This window comes from Lampetra fluviatilis, chromosome 19 (assembly GCF_964198595.1).
Source record: "Lampetra fluviatilis chromosome 19, kcLamFluv1.1, whole genome shotgun sequence".
NCBI lineage: Eukaryota > Metazoa > Chordata > Hyperoartia > Petromyzontiformes > Petromyzontidae > Lampetra > Lampetra fluviatilis.
The window spans coordinates 12,684,237-12,704,556 of NC_136293.1; the positions used below are offsets into that span (position 1 = coordinate 12,684,237).

The 20,320-nt window shown below is 51.2% G+C and overlaps 1 protein-coding gene across 1 annotated transcript in view; it reads left to right on the forward strand.

The window, feature by feature from the left end:
* The window catches only part of LOC144937691 (short transient receptor potential channel 7-like), a 54,094-nt gene that overhangs the window by 23,788 nt on the left and 9,986 nt on the right, over positions 1-20,320 (forward strand). The window contains exons 3-6 of the mRNA XM_078865110.1: positions 7,917-8,349; positions 14,418-14,645; positions 18,709-18,873; positions 19,514-19,730. Coding sequence (XP_078721236.1) covers positions 7,917-8,349; positions 14,418-14,645; positions 18,709-18,873; positions 19,514-19,730 — 1,043 coding nt within the window. The remainder of the gene's footprint in view (positions 1-7,916; positions 8,350-14,417; positions 14,646-18,708; positions 18,874-19,513; positions 19,731-20,320) is intronic.

Below are 20,320 nucleotides of genomic sequence, written 5' to 3' on the forward strand. Positions count from 1 at the left end.
GTGCGTGTGTTGAACTTCTTTCGCACCGTACGTAGCCAACCGTGCAAATCGGAGGTGCGGGGGACGGACAACAAACAAAAGCATAAAATAAGTTGTAAAGAAATCAGTTTGTCAATCTAGATGATGATGATGATGATTTAAAAGTGGATAGCTCCGGTGGCTTCTTAATATCGGAAGGAAGAGCGTTCCAGACGGCCGCAGAAGCGCGTCTGAAAGCGCATCGCGATGCGGTGACCACCGCCTTTGCTCGATGGCGAGCCAAAAGCCGCTGCTGCTTCTGCTGCGAGGATGACCAGCGGAGTTCGCGTGATGGTGGTTTATGCTCATTGACGAGATCAGCGAGGTGTTGTGGTTCATTTGTGGCGAGCACTTTGTGTGTAATGAGTGCGAACTTAGAACGTATTCGTTCGACAATTGGTGTGCGTGGTGAGCGAGCGAGCGAGCGGAGGAGGACAGGAGGATGAGCGAGCAGTGGAGTGGGTGACAGGCTACTAAGTGCGATGCGAGTGGATGAGTTGGTGCTTGAGAGGATGGGATACACTATGAGATCTCTTTTACCAGTGGCAAAGTATGATAGTAGGTTTTTACCCTTTTAACTGGTACAAAACTGACACCTTTATTCAAGGCATCATGTCTGCAATGACCACAACACAAGTAGTCAAAAAAGCAAACAAAAAGAAGCAACTCTGATAAGGATGATAATATGCACTGTCCTTGAAGTTGATTGGCCCACACCCGAGACGGCTTTCTTTAGAGCCTAGTCCCCATTGGTGTAGGGCCAGATGACACCAGAAGGCGTACAACTCAAACACAGTGCAATATCAGAGTATTGAGAGCTCGGGGTAAGCATTTACACTATGAGATCTCTTTTACCAGTGGCAAAGTATGATAGTAGGTTTTTACCCTTTTAACTGGTACAAAACTGACACCTTTATTCAAGGCATCATGTCTGCAATGACCACAACACAAGTGTGGGCCAATCAACTTCAAGGACAGTGCATATTATCATCCTTATCAGAGTTGCTTCTTTTTGTTTGCTTTTTTGACTACTTGTGTTGTGGTCATTGCAGACATGATGCCTTGAATAAAGGTGTCAGTTTTGTACCAGTTAAAAGGGTAAAAACCTACTATCATACTTTGCCACTGGTAAAAGAGATCTCATAGTGTAAATGCTTACCCCGAGCTCTCAATACTCTGATATTGCACTGTGTTTGAGTTGTACGCCTTCTGGTGTCATCTGGCCCTACACCAATGGGGACTAGGCTCTAAAGAAAGCCGTCTCGGGTGTGGGCCAATCAACTTCAAGGACAGTGCATATTATCATCCTTATCAGAGTTGCTTCTTTTTGTTTGCTTTTTTGACTACTTGTGTTGTGGTCATTGCAGACATGATGCCTTGAATAAAGGTGTCAGTTTTGTACCAGTTAAAAGGGTAAAAACCTACTATCATACTTTGCCACTGGTAAAAGAGATCTCATAGTGTAAATGCTTACCCCGAGCTCTCAATACTCTGATATTGCACTGTGTTTGAGTTGTACGCCTTCTGGTGTCATCTGGCCCTACACCAATGGGGACTAGGCTCTAAAGAAAGCCGTCTCGGGTGTGGGCCAATCAACTTCAAGGACAGTGCATATTATCATCCTTATCAGAGTTGCTTCTTTTTGTTTGCTTTTTTGACTACTTGTGTTGTGGTCATTGCAGACATGATGCCTTGAATAAAGGTGTCAGTTTTGTACCAGTTAAAAGGGTAAAAACCTACTATCATACTTTGCCACTGGTAAAAGAGATCTCATAGTGTAAATGCTTACCCCGAGCTCTCAATACTCTGATATTGCACTGTGTTTGAGTTGTACGCCTTCTGGTGTCATCTGGCCCTACACCAATGGGGACTAGGCTCTAAAGAAAGCCGTCTCGGGTGTGGGCCAATCAACTTCAAGGACAGTGCATATTATCATCCTTATCAGAGTTGCTTCTTTTTGTTTGCTTTTTTGACTACTTGTGTTGTGGTCATTGCAGACATGATGCCTTGAATAAAGGTGTCAGTTTTGTACCAGTTAAAAGGGTAAAAACCTACTATCATACTTTGCCACTGGTAAAAGAGATCTCATAGTGTAAATGCTTACCCCGAGCTCTCAATACTCTGATATTGCACTGTGTTTGAGTTGTACGCCTTCTGGTGTCATCTGGCCCTACACCAATGGGGACTAGGCTCTAAAGAAAGCCGTCTCGGGTGTGGGCCAATCAACTTCAAGGACAGTGCATATTATCATCCTTATCAGAGTTGCTTCTTTTTGTTTGCTTTTTTGACTACTTGTGTTGTGGTCATTGCAGACATGATGCCTTGAATAAAGGTGTCAGTTTTGTACCAGTTAAAAGGGTAAAAACCTACTATCATACTTTGCCACTGGTAAAAGAGATCTCATAGTGTAAATGCTTACCCCGAGCTCTCAATACTCTGATATTGCACTGTGTTTGAGTTGTACGCCTTCTGGTGTCATCTGGCCCTACACCAATGGGGACTAGGCTCTAAAGAAAGCCGTCTCGGGTGTGGGCCAATCAACTTCAAGGACAGTGCATATTATCATCCTTATCAGAGTTGCTTCTTTTTGTTTGCTTTTTTGACTACTTGTGTTGTGGTCATTGCAGACATGATGCCTTGAATAAAGGTGTCAGTTTTGTACCAGTTAAAAGGGTAAAAACCTACTATCATACTTTGCCACTGGTAAAAGAGATCTCATAGTGTAAATGCTTACCCCGAGCTCTCAATACTCTGATATTGCACTGTGTTTGAGTTGTACGCCTTCTGGTGTCATCTGGCCCTACACCAATGGGGACTAGGCTCTAAAGAAAGCCGTCTCGGGTGTGGGCCAATCAACTTCAAGGACAGTGCATATTATCATCCTTATCAGAGTTGCTTCTTTTTGTTTGCTTTTTTGACTACTTGTGTTGTGGTCATTGCAGACATGATGCCTTGAATAAAGGTGTCAGTTTTGTACCAGTTAAAAGGGTAAAAACCTACTATCATACTTTGCCACTGGTAAAAGAGATCTCATAGTGTAAATGCTTACCCCGAGCTCTCAATACTCTGATATTGCACTGTGTTTGAGTTGTACGCCTTCTGGTGTCATCTGGCCCTACACCAATGGGGACTAGGCTCTAAAGAAAGCCGTCTCGGGTGTGGGCCAATCAACTTCAAGGACAGTGCATATTATCATCCTTATCAGAGTTGCTTCTTTTTGTTTGCTTTTTTGACTACTTGTGTTGTGGTCATTGCAGACATGATGCCTTGAATAAAGGTGTCAGTTTTGTACCAGTTAAAAGGGTAAAAACCTACTATCATACTTTGCCACTGGTAAAAGAGATCTCATAGTGTAAATGCTTACCCCGAGCTCTCAATACTCTGATATTGCACTGTGTTTGAGTTGTACGCCTTCTGGTGTCATCTGGCCCTACACCAATGGGGACTAGGCTCTAAAGAAAGCCGTCTCGGGTGTGGGCCAATCAACTTCAAGGACAGTGCATATTATCATCCTTATCAGAGTTGCTTCTTTTTGTTTGCTTTTTTGACTACTTGTGTTGTGGTCATTGCAGACATGATGCCTTGAATAAAGGTGTCAGTTTTGTACCAGTTAAAAGGGTAAAAACCTACTATCAGGATGGGATACGTCATTAAAAAAACGTATCAAATAAATATCAAGCAGCGAAGACTATGGGGAAATATTACATTTTTTTAATTCAGCGGAAGACGCTTTACACACCGTGTCCTTTATAACGATTTTTTTTTACAAAAACCTTTTGCGAAGATGGAACGGCTAAGCTGAGACGACATATACGTTACGTAACAAGGTACAAATCGAGAAGAGCACTCATGCGGGGAGAGGGATTCTCATCAAGGATATTCACAGCGGCACTACAGAAGCGAATTTTTTTTTTTCTGGGAGAGGGAAACATTGTACGAGAGAAATAATGGCACGTATATAAATGGAAAAATGTTATTAGCCATCTCGGATTTGCCGATGACACAATCATTATAACAACCGATGGAAATAAAGCACGGGAAATGATCGAGGAACCCAATAGAGAAGAGTGCAGAGCAGGGCTCAACATAAATGTGATAAAAAATAACCCACGCAAGAGTCGTGTACAACAATGGGAAATACACCGAGAATGATTGTCAACAATACAAATTATATAAATAATAATATAATTAATTAATCTATCATTGAGCAGCAGGGCACCAATGTAGCTACAGAGGAAAGTTGTCAGCACACGTGCAGTTGTCGGAGTCGTGTCTGGCTTACAAATGGGGAGCGCTTGTGCAGCGGTTAGCGCGCCGCGCTACGAACCTGGCGACCCGGCCAATACCGGTGGCGATTATTTGAACTGGTCCTGGGCCTTCCCTAGGTCGACTCAGCCTCAAATGAGTACCTGCTACGGTGTGTAAACATCGCCACTGGGGAGACAAAGGCGGTCGGGCGTGGTGCTGGCCATCCACCCCATCGTGTGCCGTGTCGGCCTTCATAGGTGCTCGCTAACAGCACTTGCCCCAACAGTCTGTTAAGGCGACACGGGGGATCCTTCTCTAACAAAGACGACACGTGCGTATCGTTCGCTTAGACACATACAGATCGTAAACATGGCCAACGCAACAAGAACTTAGCATGACACAAACAAGGGTGGAGAGATGCATGCTCGAGATATAATTACACTCAGAGGAAGGCATTGTGAGTCATCACATTGACTGCTGAAAAGTATGAGAGGGCGAGCACACGACTCACGATGGCTGATGGGACAAGATTGGTGATGGAGAGACGTCAAAGAGAAACATTTAGCGCCATGGAGATGGAGCGATGAGATGAGCTAAAACTAAACCATTTTATTCAACCAGGTTAAGGCCCACTGAGCTATGTTGCTGTTTTTCAGAAGCGACCTGGCTGACCACAAATGATATGTCAATGAAGTGGCTTGTGTGGACATTTACAGCATCTAAATAATCTAAATATGGAGGGAAAAACTGGAGGACCCGGAGAAAAATCCACGCAACCACGGAGAGAACATGCAAACTCCAGATATACAGCAGGTGTCAGGGTCAGGATCGAACCCACGAGCTCCTGCATACCAGGCGAGGGCGATAACATCTCGCCACTGCAGAGTCCTGCGGCAGAGGTGGCAATGAACCTGAAGAAGCCTTCGTCCAGCCGTGGACTGGTCGCAGGTGTTGCCGACAATGATGATGCTTTGCGGGGAGCGACAACGGAGCGGTTACTGCACCGCGCTACCAACCCAGCGACGCGAGTTCGATTCCCGGCCACGGCCAACATCAGAGGCGAGCGATATCAGAACCGGTCCTGGGTCTCCTCTCTGTGGACTGAGCGTTGTTGAAGAAGTAACCGACGTAACGTGTGAAACGTGAGCACTCGAGAGAGAGAGAGACAAAGGCGGCTGGGGGTTGGGTTGGCCACACCGCCGCGCTCTCCCTGCCTTAGCAGGTGCTCGGTAACGGCACCCCAACCGGTTGTCTGCCTAAGCGAGACATCTTTATCTTTGTGCGTTTATACCAATGGCAGGCACGGGACTGTAGTCCCTGTGCCCTACCCTCTCTCCTGTTGGTTAATGAGGCGAGAGGCTTAGACCGACGCCTCGCTGAACTCACTGCTTATGAATCTAACCCCGAGTGCCTTCGCACACGCAGTCATAGACTTCGTTGGGAGCTCTAGCAGGAGTTGATCACAGAGGATGGAATTGTGTTCTTCGATTCTCGCGGCTCTTTGTCATCCACTGATGGATAAAAAGCGCCAAACTCCTCTCGGTCCTTGGGGGGGGGGGGGGGGTTGGCCATACTCCACCACGCTGGTGATTGTGGTGTGGGTTAGTGAAAGGGTGTGCCCACCAGCAGCTCAGATATATCGCCCACCACTGACGTTCGCCGTGGCCGGGAAAGATGGAACTCAAGTGGGTCACGTGGCCAGGTCCACAACAGCTCAGTGCGCCGACACCACTGCACCACCGCTCCTCCCAGGGCACCACGCGCGGTGCACGGGGCACTGGCGGGGGGCCGTCCAGTCCGCGGGCATCACGTTGCGGGTCAGGCGGTGCAAGTCGAGTGGTGAGGCCGGGGAACTACCTCTCGACACACGCACAGCTCCGGCGTTCTGCTTGATTTTTTTTTAATTGATACTTTTTTTAATTTCCAATCAATGCTTGCGAGGCGTTAGGGTGAAGATCAGTTCACCCATTGGCAGGGGAACTAGTACAGAAAACAAAGCAAAATGAAAACGGTTTGCATGTTAAGAAAGAAAAAAATATTTGGCAGACCCCTCTTTAATCCACTGCTGGATGAAGGCCCTCCCCAAGCCACGGCGCTCTCCACCACGCCGGACGGTGCGGACCGCTGAGGAGGAGGGGAGCCCTGGGAAGTTCTCGATATGGTTTGCCACGAGTTGGTAGCCATGGCGTGGAGTCTCCACCTTCACAATGCAGTGCATTCAACCACTACGCCAGTAAATCGGTAAAACGTTTGCGCAATAACGACGTGTAGATATTTCAATTACACAACAAAACCGCTCGCGGTAGCGGCGCAGGCATCTGACTTAGCGAGACGTCAGCCCGTGAAGGAAATCAATGCCGGTGAGAGACACTGCACAGCAAGTAGGCGGCCAGCAACATCAATGTCCGCGTTCGTTGTCACGTGAACGCACTTTTCTCCAAGCGCTCCATTTTCATCCCAAGTGCAAAAAGAAAAGTTAACAGTTTACAACAACAGACTTGACACATTTTCCAAAGCACGGGGACACCCTGGCATGGACTCTTGAGGGCTCTGCGAGACTCAGCGAAGGGCTGTCAGTGTCCACATCGCTTCTGCAGGCAGCCGCCAAGAACGAGGGGTGGGGGGGGTATTGAAATCGGCAGAAGGCAGGGAGATAGATGGTGGAGTGGTATCGGTCTGCAGACCTCTCAGCCCCTCAGGCTATGGACTGGCTCATGATTGATAAATAGGGGGTGAATTATAAAGCCATACGAATATTATAATAGCCTCAGGCCGTTGCAGTACAGGGTGCTTCAAAACGAACAACACCACGAGAAATGTGGGAGGGGTGGGGCTGGGTGGGGAGGGGCTGGTCACCCCGTGGTGCCCTTATAAAACTCAACGTTTAACCTACTCACGCCGGCTTGTGCCCGCCCTCACAGTCGGGCATATTTGCGGAATACACCACGCCGCCGTTGACCCTGGCCATTGACCGAGCAACCCAACGTTCCTACCAGCTCCCTCCGCAGGAATGTGTAAGGGTGAAGGTTAGGGTTTTAGAGTTGGGTTTAGGTTAGAGAATACAGTTAAAGTTTAGGGTGTGTGACTGTGGGTTAGTATTTACGGCTCGGGTTTAGGGTGAACAGTTAGGGTTGGAGGTAGTTTTCATTGTTGGGGTTGGGAGGTTAGGATTTAGGGTTAGGGGGTAGGGATGATGGGTAGGGATGGTGGTTGATGGTTGGGGTTATTATTTATATTTAAGGTTAGTATTTAAGCTGAGGGTTTAAGTTAAGGGTCAGGCATTATGGGTGAGGGCTTCGCGTTGGGGTTTAGGGTCGGGGAGATTAGAGTAGCTGTAGGCGCGGCCGTCCATAGGGGGGGTGCGGGGCCCAGGGCAAATCACGCCGACGCCTTCAAACTAAACCGGAGAATACGTGACACCGTGACGTCACAAGCGCGCCCCCCGCCGTCAGCCCCCCAAAGCGCGGGACCCAGGGCGGTCGCACAGATTCGCCGTGCATCCAAGTGATGGCGATGCCTTGTAGGACCGCTTTTCTTGCTCTCGATCTGCGGGGGGAGGTTGCCGTGGGGATGACCGTGACCCGGGCTCGCGGGTGGCGGTCGGCGCCGATTTTAACCGAAACGTCGGCCGCCGCCACGCCCGCCGGCAGGTACGTGCGCATCGTGGAGGCCATCCTGAGCAACCCGGCGTTCGCGGGCGGCCGCCGTCTGGCGCCGCGGCCCCGCGGGCAGCTGGACCCGAGCGACGACTTCTACGCGTACGACGAAGACGGCACGCGCTTCTCGCACGACGTGACGCCGCTCGTGCTGGCCGCGCACCGCCAGGAGTTCGAGGTGGTGCACATCCTGCTGCGCAAAGGCGCGCGCATCGAGCGGCCCCACGACTACTTCTGCGCGTGCGGCGAGTGCGCCGAGCGGCACCGCGCCGGCGACTCGTTCAGCCACTCGCGCTCGCGCATCAACGCGTACCGGGGGCTGGCGAGCGCCGCTTACCTGTCGCTGTCCAGCGAGGACCCCGTGCTCGCCGCGCTCGAGCTCAGCGACGAGCTGGCCACGCTCGCCAACATCGAGAAGGAGTTCAAGGTGCGTGCTCGTGCGTGCGTGTGTGTGCGTGCGTGCCCGTGCGGTGGACAGGCGGTCGTTGCACGATGGACAGGATCTGTGGGTAAAGTTTGTTGTTGTTGTTGTTGGTGATTGTTATTTTGCTTTTTCTACCCAGGAAAGCCTCACTTAGCCTCATTGGGTTTTTTTTATTAAGTTTTCACAGCAGCGGGTGATAATTGTTACGTGGTGTCTACCAATTAATTAATTGATCTTAAGTTGTTGGTGGTGGTGGTGTTCTGTTTTTGAGTGGTTCAAGGTGTTGGGTTGCCGTGGTTAGCTTTATTATCAGTGGCATCTACAGGATAATCATCATGCACATTGTCATTCATAGGAGAGGTTTTTGGGTTAGATCGCGTAAATATATTAAAGTGTCATTAAAACCCGCCACCACCCGACACAGCCAACTAGTAAGGGTTGTCACATAAGCAAAACGTGCCAATTCGTCACTGGTACAGCATAGTCATTGTTAAAATCATCAGAATCGTCATGATAATTGCAGGATCATGATCCTCATGATCTACATCATAATCACGTGCAGAATCATCATACTCCTTTTGCAGGCGCCATGGTGGTGAGATGTTGACTACCTCGCCTGGTATACAGGAGGCCATGGATTCGATCCCGACCCTGATGCCTGTATATTTAGAGTATGCATGTCTCTTTCTCCACGATCGTGTGGATGTTTCTCCAGTGCCTCCGGTTTTTCCCTCCATATTTAGAATCAACATCATGCGTTGAAAGTATTTGGCTGCTATAGATTTCCATGTGATAAGCCACTTAATTGAGCTATCATTTGTGGCCAGGTCGCTTCTGAAAAAGAGCTACATAGCTCAGTGGGCTTTACCTGGTAAAATAAAAATTGTATTATTATAGTTTTACAAAGTGAAAACAGTCGTCACCATTTATATAGGCTCTGTGACAATTTTATTGTAAAGGGTACTATATTAAATGAAGTTCGATCATCATCATGCAGATTTGAAGCTTTCGTGACTGCAGGAATCCATACTCTTTGGTTCTTTCGGTAAAGTCACGTAGGTATAAACTAAAATAAATCACGACGTTTCGATTGCAACACAAGCAATCATCGAAACGCAGTGATTTGTTTTATTCGATGATTGCTTGTGTTGCAATCGAAACGTCGTGATTTATCTTATTTTATACCTACGTGACTTTACCGAAAGAACCAAAGACCATCATCATATATATTATCATCTTACAGGATCATCATCAAGGCCATCCATCACGAGTGACAGGCGTGTGTGTAGGCGCTCGCTCTGGTAAACTCTCCTCGCAACTCCCATTTCTCATCATCTCCCATTTCTCATCTCCCATTTCTCACAATTTCCCATTGCTCAGCATCTCGCAAGGTCTATCAGCCACGGGAGGGTATCTTGGGCTAACCGGGCAAAACCCCCTCGAGACCTGCCCTGGTAGCGTCTACGGTGCTGCCCCAGAGGTCCCAGTGGGCATTCCCAAGCCCTCATAAATAATACCGTCACGGTAACCGATTAAATGGCCCATATCGCCAGCCGGGCGTGTGGCCTTTGGTTCGAACTTGAATCGACAAAATCCCTGCTCTTGGAGGCAGAGGAGCAGACGCTGCAGAGACTGCCAGCAGCTTTTATCATCGGTGATCAACTGCAGCTGGGTCTGTCCGGTTCTCCGGTGTGGAAAATATTTCCCGGCACACCACACCCAGTATGCCCCTCGCTTACGCCTGGTGTGCAAGGAGGTCGTGGGTTCGATCCCGACCCTGACGCCTGCTGCTGTATATTTGGAGTTTGCGGTGTCTCTCTCTCTCTCCCCGTGGTCGCGTGGATTTTTCTCCAGGTCCTCCGGCTTTGCCCTCCACATTTAGAAACGTGCGTTTAGAGTATGCGGCTGTTATAAATCTCCACGTGATAATAAGCCACTTCGCTGAGCTATCATTTGAGGCCAGCCAGGTCGCTTCTGAAAAAGAGCTACATAACTCAGTGGGCCTTAACCTGGTAAAACAAAAAACATAGTTTCGTTTTTGTTATCGCTGTGGGTACTGACCACTTGCCATTTCCCCTGTGGACCGGCGACCCGTAAAATATTCCTTGAGAAATGAATCCCCGGTGATGACGACATATCCGATGGTGGCCTCATGAAGACAAAGAGTCACGCCGGCAGGTGGACTATCGAGTCAAGCACCACCACCATCAACCACCACTCACCTTCGTCGCAGCACATAAGGAAATACACAGCGGTGGACACGGCAGTTTTTAAATATTATCGTCCTTTACCGAAACGGACGCGCTTTGATAAAGTTTGTACACGTGTAATGACGACTTGACACACTTTTCTGGAGATGGCACTTCATTGAAGACACGTTCACTTGACATCAGGCGGAGATTCCACCGCAACAGCCCCGAGTCTCCCGCGCATCTCCTTTCTGTACCAACACGAGGCCACGCCCCCCTTCTCGATCATTCTCACTGACTCTGGACGCTCCCTCTACTGGTAGACTCCACCGTCCTCTTCCGTCACCTGACCACGCTCCTTTCTTGAACATTCCCGTAGCCACCAGTCCCTTCGCACTCACAGCTGACTCCCCTGTCATTACCTCCCATGGCCACCAGTCCCTTCGCACTCACAACTGACTCCCCTGTCATTACCTCCCATAGCCACTAGTCCATTCGCACTCACAACTGACTCCCCTGTCATTACTTCCCGTGGCCACCAGTCTCTTCACACTCACAACTGACTCCCCTGTCATTACCTCCCGTGGCCACCAGTCCCTTCGCACTCACAACTGACTCCCCTGTCATTACCTCCCATAGCCACTAGTCCACTCATACTGCAGGCCGAATCCCCTGCCATTACTTCCCGTGGCCACCAGTCTCTTCACACTCACAACTGACTCCCCTGTCATTACCTCCCGTGGCCACCAGTCCCTTCGCACTCACAACTGACTCCCCTGTCATTACCTCCCATAGCCACTAGTCCACTCGTACTGCAGGCCGAATCCCCTGCCATTACTTCCCGTGGCCACCAGTCTCTTCACACTCACAACTGACTCCCCTGTCATTACCCCCTGTGGCCACCAGTCCCTTCGCACTCACAACTGTCTCCCCTGTCATTACCTCCCGTGGCCACCGATCCCTTCGCACTCACAACTGACTCCCCTGTCATTACCTCCCATAGCCACTAGTCCACTCGTACTGCAGGCCGACTCCCCTCTGTCATTACCTCCCGTGGCCACTAGTCCCGTCACACCGCGTGCAGGCTCTATTGTCATTGCACACGTATTGTAGTGATTGCAGAGGAACCCCGGCGTCCGTTGGTACCGTACCAGTGCCCGTGTGCTGTCGCGCCGTGCGAGTATCGATGAACACCCCAATTCACAACGCCGCGGTTTTACCCGACGCGGCGAGAACACCGATAATCGTCTCCAGCCGAGTGCCATCGAGGACGTGAATCGCGCTTGAACCGGTTCTTACGCGCCGCGTAGAGGACGCACGCGCGTTGTTAGCACGGGTTAAGAAAGCAGTTCACTCGTGCACGATATAAACACATGACGACATCGCCAACACGTTAACACGCGCGCGCACACTCTGCGGGCAGTGTACAAGTACAGAATGCACAACAATCAAACGTCAGAGAGGAAAACAACTAATGTTTCTATACAGCTTAACGTTTCATCATCTTGGTTCTTTCGGTAAAGTCACGTAGAAGGGAAGTAATAACATAATAAAAATAAAACATAATAAAATAATAATATAATATTTTATTATGTTTTTATTTTATTATTTCCCTTCTACGTGACTGTACCGAAAGAACCAAGAAGATGAATCCCTGCAGTCACGAAAGCTTTACATCGAAGCGTAACGTTTGTTTGTTTTTCGCTGCACATACTGCCGCAGCGTCGTCGTTTAAGATTTGCGCGTCTCGGACTGCGCCCGCGCGTGATGGACACTTCTTGTTGTTGATGATTCCTCCGGGTGGAGTCCGGGGCTGCATGCGGGCTGTCTGTCTCGAGTGTGGCGAGTCGGTGGTGTTGTGGCGGCAGGTGTTGTGGTGGCAGGTGTTGTGGCGGCAGGTGTTGTGTTGTGGTGTTGTGGTGTTGTGTTGTGGCGGCAGGGCAACGACGATGTCGGATCACATCCTGTCCAGATGTATCTGGCGCCTTCGTACCCCGAGGCGCTTTGCGGCGATTGAATGATTGCACGTGAAGGACGAGAAGTGGTGGAGATTTTAGAGTGGGGCTGTTGTTGTTGTTGCCGTTAAAAGTGGTGGTGCAGTGATGGTGGCAGGAGAACAGGTGGTTCAGGACGGGTAGTGTTAGGGGTTGGGGTAGTGGTAGGGGTAGTGATGGGAGTAGTGATAGTGATAGGGGTTGGGGTAGTGGTAGGGGTAGTGGTAGGGGTAGTGATGGGAGTAGTGATAGTGATAGGGGTTGGGGTAGTGGTAGGGGTAGTGATGGGAGTAGTGATAGTGATAGGGGTTGGGGTAGTGGTAGGGGTAGTGATGGGAGTAGTGATAGTGATAGGGGTTGGGGTAGTGGTAGGGGTCGTGGTAGCGGGGCAGGGAGTCACAGCAGGTCGGCCTTGTCCAGGGGTCAGCAGCCAGTACGCCAAGGAGAGACGTTGTCTTGTTGTTTTGTTGTTGTTTCCAATTGGTGAGGCGCAATGCACCGTGGTGGTGGTGGTGGTGTACACGACACGGCGGCGGCCGTGCTGCTTAGAGAGCCGCACTTGGGAGAAGACAGGAGATGGGATGGGAAGAGATGGGAAGAGAGGAGATGTGTCCGCACTGCCCTCTGCTGACCACACAACCCAGAGTCGTGGTGGTGGTGGTGGTAGCCCGTTTTCGCCCTCTCCAGCCGCTACTCTCCTTTAGTTTACTGGGTCAGTTAAGACTGGGTGCATTCCGGGTCATGTCGTCTTTGGCAGGAAAAAAACCCCTAAATATATAATTCGGCCATAAAAAAAATGTTCATTAATTCTTGAAATTGTCCAACCCATAAAATGGGAATAAATCTTCAAACGCAATTAATTGGAACGCTCGCGGCAGATGAATCGTCGGCTAGAGTGGAATATTTCAATACAAAACAGCAGACCCTGAGGGCTCTTAGCATCGGTCTCGGGGATGCATGAGATTCGGGGATTGGTACAAACAACCGGACGATTTGCAGCTGAGAAACTGCGTGCAAAATACGTTTTATATGTATTTGTTTTTGTGAAACGAGGACGTGTGGAATATGCACTGGTGAGGGTTTGCAGTCCGGGGTGAAGAGGAATGATAACAAAAATAAAATAACAGATAAATAACAAATACTTAACAGCCCACAGTGATGCATTGTGATGAGCCCATCTGGAAGTACCATCTGTCCTGCATCTTCTCAGATTAACAATCCATAGTAATGTATGTGATTACAATAAACGCCCCACTGATCTTTGCACCTGATAGGCTCACGGTGATGACATCGTCTCGCTCTATTTAAGACTGAAATCAGGAATAACTTCCTCACAATTCTGCCAAATCGCCTGATGAAGCTGGTTCTGATCACCAGCGAGACGTCGCACTGAATTGTGAGTATTGTGGGTCTACTCATCGTTGCACCTATATTCTGCAGCAATAGCGAATCGGCACGTTTTGTCCACGTGACAAACCTTACGAATTGGCCGCGTCGGGTGGCGGCGGGCTTGACGGCACATATACATTTACACGATCTAACCCAAAAATAAAACCTCTATCGCGAACGACATTGGCCCCCACTGCGTGCCGGACGATCCCATATCTGTATTTCCCATAAATATGCTAAATTCCTCTTGATATGCAAATTATTTTGTCAAGGCGCTCTTCCCCCTCCAACCCAGCTTAAATATACGCTCCAAGCCTGGGGTGTTTCATTCAGACACTGTCTTCCCGACAGACCTGTTCTTCACCTGAGGACAGCTGCTTGCGTTGTGGCCGAAAAGTCGTGAGAATTATTTTATTATGTTTTATTTTTATTATTTCCCTTCTACGTGACTTTACCGAAAGAACCAAGAAGAGAAATTCGATTCTTGGTGCGCGTGCAGAACGACTACAAGAAGCTCTCGGGCCAGTGCAAGGACTTCGTGGTGGGGCTGCTGGACCTGTGCCGCGACACGGAGGAGGTGGAGGCCATCCTCAACGGCGTCGCCGCCACCACCACCGAGGCGTCCCAGGGGGGCCCGGCGACATCGCTGCCCCTGCAGAGGAACCGGCGGCAGTGGCGGCCCACACTCAGCCGCCTCAAGCTGTCCATCAAGTTCGAGGTGAAGAAGGTGGGTGAGCCTACGCGGACGGCGACTTGCGGCTACGGCCGTCGCGAATGTACAACCGTACATACACACACATATACACACACACATACACACACATACACACATACAACAACAACAACCGCCATTCGCCACTAAGTGGCGGTGACGTCACCACGACGCTTGTGCCAGGCCATGTGCACCCTGAGGCCACGTGAAGTGTCGAACGCCCGCTGGCAGGAGGTCACGGGGCAGACCCAGGTGCCACGGGTCGACTGACCGAGATGACCGAGATGACTGGCTGATCCACCACCTGTGCCCCCTACTGTGCCAACTTGCTGTGCTTTAGCCACCCGGCGCTCCGCTCGTTGTTGTGAGCGTCGCTCCTCCGCCCTCCGTTGTTGTTGGAGGGCGACTGCCTCCAACTGCCCAGTAGCGTCCTTCACGAGCCTCCTCCACTGAGGCCGATCTTGACACCGCTGGTACCAGTCATCGGCAAGTCCACTCAGCTCCACGTCCTCCTGTACCACATCACTCCATCTCTTCTCTAGCCCGTGCCGCGCCCGTTTAGCCCCCTCGATCCGGCCGAACAAAAGCTGTTTAGGCATGCGGTGGCTGGGCATGCGGGCTACATGACCCAGCCAACGCAGCCTTGCCTGCCGGAGGAGCTCACTGATGGGACTTTGCCCAGATCTTTCAAGGACTTGTGAGCTCCTCACACAATCCAGCCTGGTTAAACCCAGGATGGATCGTAGGCAGGCCAGCCTAAATGTTTCCAACCGGCGAAGATGCTCCACTAGGGGGTCCACGTTTCGCAAGCGTAGAGAAGGGAGGGAATGACCGTGGCCGAGAAGACCTGAAGCTTCGTGCGGAGCGACAGACCAGGTAGCTTCCACACAGCGTTACGCAACCGATGAAAAGATATTGCCGCTCGACTGATTCGGAGTGAGACCTCTGCTGATAAACTGGAGCCGGTCATAAGCACACTGCCCAGGTATGGGAAACTCTCCACTCTCTCCACAACTGCCCCATCACCGATTGGGAGTTGTGGGGGTGGAGTGCCCGATGGTACAAAATACCCAGGCAGGTGCTTAGTTTTGGTGGGGCTGATGGTAAGGCCCCACCTCTTGGTGGCACACTCCAGTCTCAGCAGCAGCGTCTCCAACTCCTCTTCTGAATGAGCAGCTATTACCAAATCATCGGCATACATAACGTGGTTGACCAATAGGGAGCCATCCCTTGATCGCACCCGGGCGTCGATCAGCCTCCCATTATATCTGTACCAAATGGTAATTCCCCCGGTACAGCTTTTGAAGGCTTCACGAACTACGCAGTCGAAATAGATGTTAAATAATGTGGGAGCCAGAGGACATCCCTGTCGCACCCCAAGGTGTACAGGGAAAGGCTCCGACTCCCGGCCACGTAGTTTTACCCGGGCCCGCTCACCATCATGAAGGTCCTTAATGATCGTGAGCAGAGGGTCAGGGACTCCGAAAGCACGAAGAACAACCCAGAGCCCAGTCCTACTGATGGTATCATAGGCCTTGACCAGGTCAATAAAGCAGAGATGTAGGTCTTTTTGAAATTCCCTACACCTCTGCTGGAGCAGACGGACAGAAAATTTGGCATCTGTGCAGGACCGCCCTTTCCTGAAACCGCATTGGGGCTCCGCAAGCCTCTCCTCAGCGTGCCTAGCAAGGCGATGTTGAATAATCCTTGCCAGGACCTTACCCGGCACACTGAGGAGTGAGATGCCCCTGTAGTTGTTACAGTCGGTACGATCCCCCTTCTTAAAGAGGGGGACCACCAGGGCATCCTTCCAGTCCTGCGGAACCCGTCCAGTGGTCCAGACTGTTGTTATGATGTCATATAGGACAGTCTGTGCACAAACGCCACCCTCCCTCAGCATTTCGCTTGGGAGATCATCTCTGCCCGGTGCCTTCCCTGGTCTCAGACTCCGGATCGCCCTCAGTACTTCCTCAACAGCTGGCACCTCAGCCAGCCACTCACAGGGGGTGACCTCTTCCAATATTTGAGGCACCGCAGCCTCAGCAGGGTTATCCCCACTTTGTGCCATGATGTTTTCCTGGCTGAGAGATTTTCCCTCCCCCAGGACCTCGCAGAAATGCTCAGCAAATCTGCAAACCTGTTCCTGGGGGTCGGAGATTGGATCACCGTTTTTTCCTCTAATGATGGTAATAGGTGTGGCGCTGCAGGTTACTTTTTTGATGGAATTAAATAGTGATTTGTGATCGCGGGCTACTGAGGCAGACTCCATCTCCTCAGCAACCCGCGACCACCACCCATCCTTACAGCGCCTTACGGCTCTCCGAACCTCCGAGCGAAGGCTGCGGTAAACCTCCTCATTCTCCGACGTGGGATGCTGTAGGCGATGAGAGTGGGCCTGTCGCTTTTTCTCAATTAACCTGAACACCTCCTCTGTCAGCCAGGGTTTCTGGGGAGGTCTGGACCGCGTACCCAAAGCAGCCATTGCAGCTGCATGAGTCACAGTCTTAAACCTCGCCCATTTACCCTCGACATCAGGTGGAGTGGGGGACGATGCCAACCCCAGCTGCAAGCAATGATGAAATTCTCGCTTGCAACTTTCATCAGCTAGCTGAGACCAGGCCACTTTTGGTTGGAATGGGGTCCTGGGTGTACACCCACCACCGGAGTGGAAGAATGGCAGGCGCATCTTACAGATGACTAGTCGATGGTCAGAGGTCAGATCAGCTCCACGGTAGGTCCTGGTGTCAAGGACATGGGCTCGCATCCGCTGGTCCGTCACTATGTAGTCCAGCAGATGTTCTTGCTTGGACCCGGCATGTATCCATGATGTTGTGTGGATGCGCCGATGCCGGAAGAGCGTGTTGGTAATTACAAGCCCATGGGCTGCACAAAAATCTAGCAGCCTTCTACCGTTATTATTGAGCTGATCTGGCCCATGCCTTCCAATCACTCCAGACCAGGTGCCAGCATCATGACCAACTCGGGCATTGAAGTCACCCAACAAGATGACTCTGTCCCGAGTGGCCACTTTAGCCAGCACCTGTGACAGGAGGTCATAGAAAGCGTCTGACTCATCGGCTTTGCCTGCATCCCTCCACGGATGTTCGTCTTCGGTGGGGGCATAAGTAACCACGACCACCACTCCTCGCCTCTGGTTGATGGGAAGGCGAGCCCAAAGTATCCTGGGGCTTACAGCTTCCCACACCTCACCGCCACGCTCCCACGCCCCCTTCATTCTTTTGTTCAGAAGAAGAGCCACACCCTGTTGTTTGGCATTCTCCTGCCCCGAGTAGAGGACTGTCCACCCCTCATGGTGGCAGGAGCCAGAACCGGTCCACCGGACCTCCTGAATGCCACAGAGATCCAGGCGGTACCGGTCCAGCTCCCGACAGAGGAGTGGCAGCCTCTCCTCCGCAGTGAGCGTTCGAACATTCCACGTGGCCATCCGCAATGGTTTTTCGTTGTTTCTGGAGGAGCCCCGAGGGTGAAAATTCAATCTCCTGGCTCCGCCAAATGGGGTTTGGCCAGGAGACGTCATAAAAGCCTGACCCCCCGGGGCCTCCGGCACAAGCTTATTAATTACAGGTTTATGTTTAATTCGTAGTTTAGTGGTGGTTAATTGAAGGTGGAGGGGTTACCAGCCCCTCGCACCCGTCCAGAGCCCCCGTTTAGCCACTGTGGTGGTCACAGACGCCATGAGGGGAGAGGCCAATGGGCATTGGCCCTCCCCCCACAGCACTGCCCACGACAGTGTTGCCCGTCCGGCACCGCACACATACACACACATGGATAATAATAACAACGCCTTACGGCTCTTTGTCGGTCTACTGACGTTGGCCGTGATAATCTCGACGATGATGATGATAATAATCATAATCACCACAATGGAGATGATAATAATCTTGATGATGAATGTGATCAAGACTATGGTGACCAAAACAGTCTTGACGATGACCATCGTAGGAATAATAATAATGATTATAATAATAACAATCTTGATGATGACAATGAGAATGATGACGATGATGACGATGATTACGACGACGATGCTGACGAGCGCAACAACGTGGCCGTGCAGTTTGTGGCGCACCCCAACTGCCAGCAGCAGCTGCTCTCCATCTGGTACGAGGACGTCTCGGGGCTCCGGCAGCGCTCCGTGGGGGTCAAGTGCCTCGTGGTGCTGGGGGTGGCGCTGTGCATGCCGCTCCTGGCGCTCGCCTACTGGGTGGCGCCGTGCAGCCGGGTACGTGGGGCGCCGCCGCCGCCGTCAACGCCGCCAGTGCTCCTTGTCGCGCTCACGCTCACGCGGCCCAACCACAGATTAGATCCGTCCGTCTGTGGCGGAGGGTGGTGGTGGTGGTGGTGGGCATCATAACCCTCAAATAGGTGGTCTCAATATGCAGTGAACTTTAGCATCATGTTACGTGGTCACTCGGGACCAATTGATCATCAAGGGGTTTCCTAAAGTTCGCACAAACACACCAGCACTAAAAGCAGCCAGCGTGGTGCCCCGGCCTTACCGCCCAGGATGCATCCTCCCTCAGCCCCCTTGTCTCATCGCAGCCAACAGACTTACTGCTACCAAGGCTGGCGTGAATACGGTTGTAAAGTTTTACATAATCCAAGCATACTTAACGATTTATCTTTCCCTGCTCTGTTTTGCCGCGTTTCCATGGCCACCGTGACCCAGGCCCCTTGAGCACAGTTCTGAGCCAAAATTGCCCCTCAATAATGGCACCCGAAGCGAAGCAGGCACGAGCCTCGTTAGCGCACACACGGACGGCAGCCCGCCTGGTTAACGCCGGGCGTCGTAGGTTTGGGCTGCTGCGAGGTGTCCAGCGGATGGGATTGTTGAAGGTGTTTCTCACCGCGCGTGGACGCAGCTGGGCCGGGTGCTGCGCAGCCCCTTCATGAAGTTCGTGGCCCACGCCTGCTCCTTCTCCGTCTTCCTGGGCCTGCTGATCGTCAACGCGTCCGACCGCTTCGAGGGAGCGCCCTTCCTGCCCAACGAGACGCGGACTGACCACCCCCGCCAGCTCTTCCGCGTCAAGACTACCACCTTCTCCTACACAGAGATGCTCATCCTCGCCTGGATTCTCGGTAGGGGCAGACGGGTAGACGAGTAGATGGGTAGATGGGTTGATGGGTAGATGGGTAGATGGGCAGACGGGTAGATGGGTAGATGGGTAGATGGGTAGATGGGTTGATGGGTAGATGGGTAGATGGGCAGACGGGTAGATGGGTAGATGGGTAGATGGGTAGATGGGTTGATGGGTAGATGGGTAGATGGGCAGACGAGTAGATGGGTAGATGGGTAGATGGGTTGATGGGTTGATGGGTAGATGGGTAGATGGGCAGACGGGTAGATGGGTAGATGGGTAGATGGGTTGATGGGTAGATGGGTAGATGGGCAGACGAGTAGATGGGTAGATGGGTAGATGGGTTGATGGGTTGATGGGTAGATGGGTAGATGGGCAGACGAGTAGATGGGTAGATGGGTAGATGGGTAGATGGGTTGATGGGTAGATGGGTTGATGGGTAGATGGGTAGATGGGTAGATGGGCAGACGGGTTGATGGGTAGATGGGTTGATGGGTAGATGGGTTGATGGGTAGATGGGTAGATGGGCAGACGAGTAGATGGGTAGATGGGTTGATGGGTAGATGGGTAGATGGGTTGATGGGTAGATGG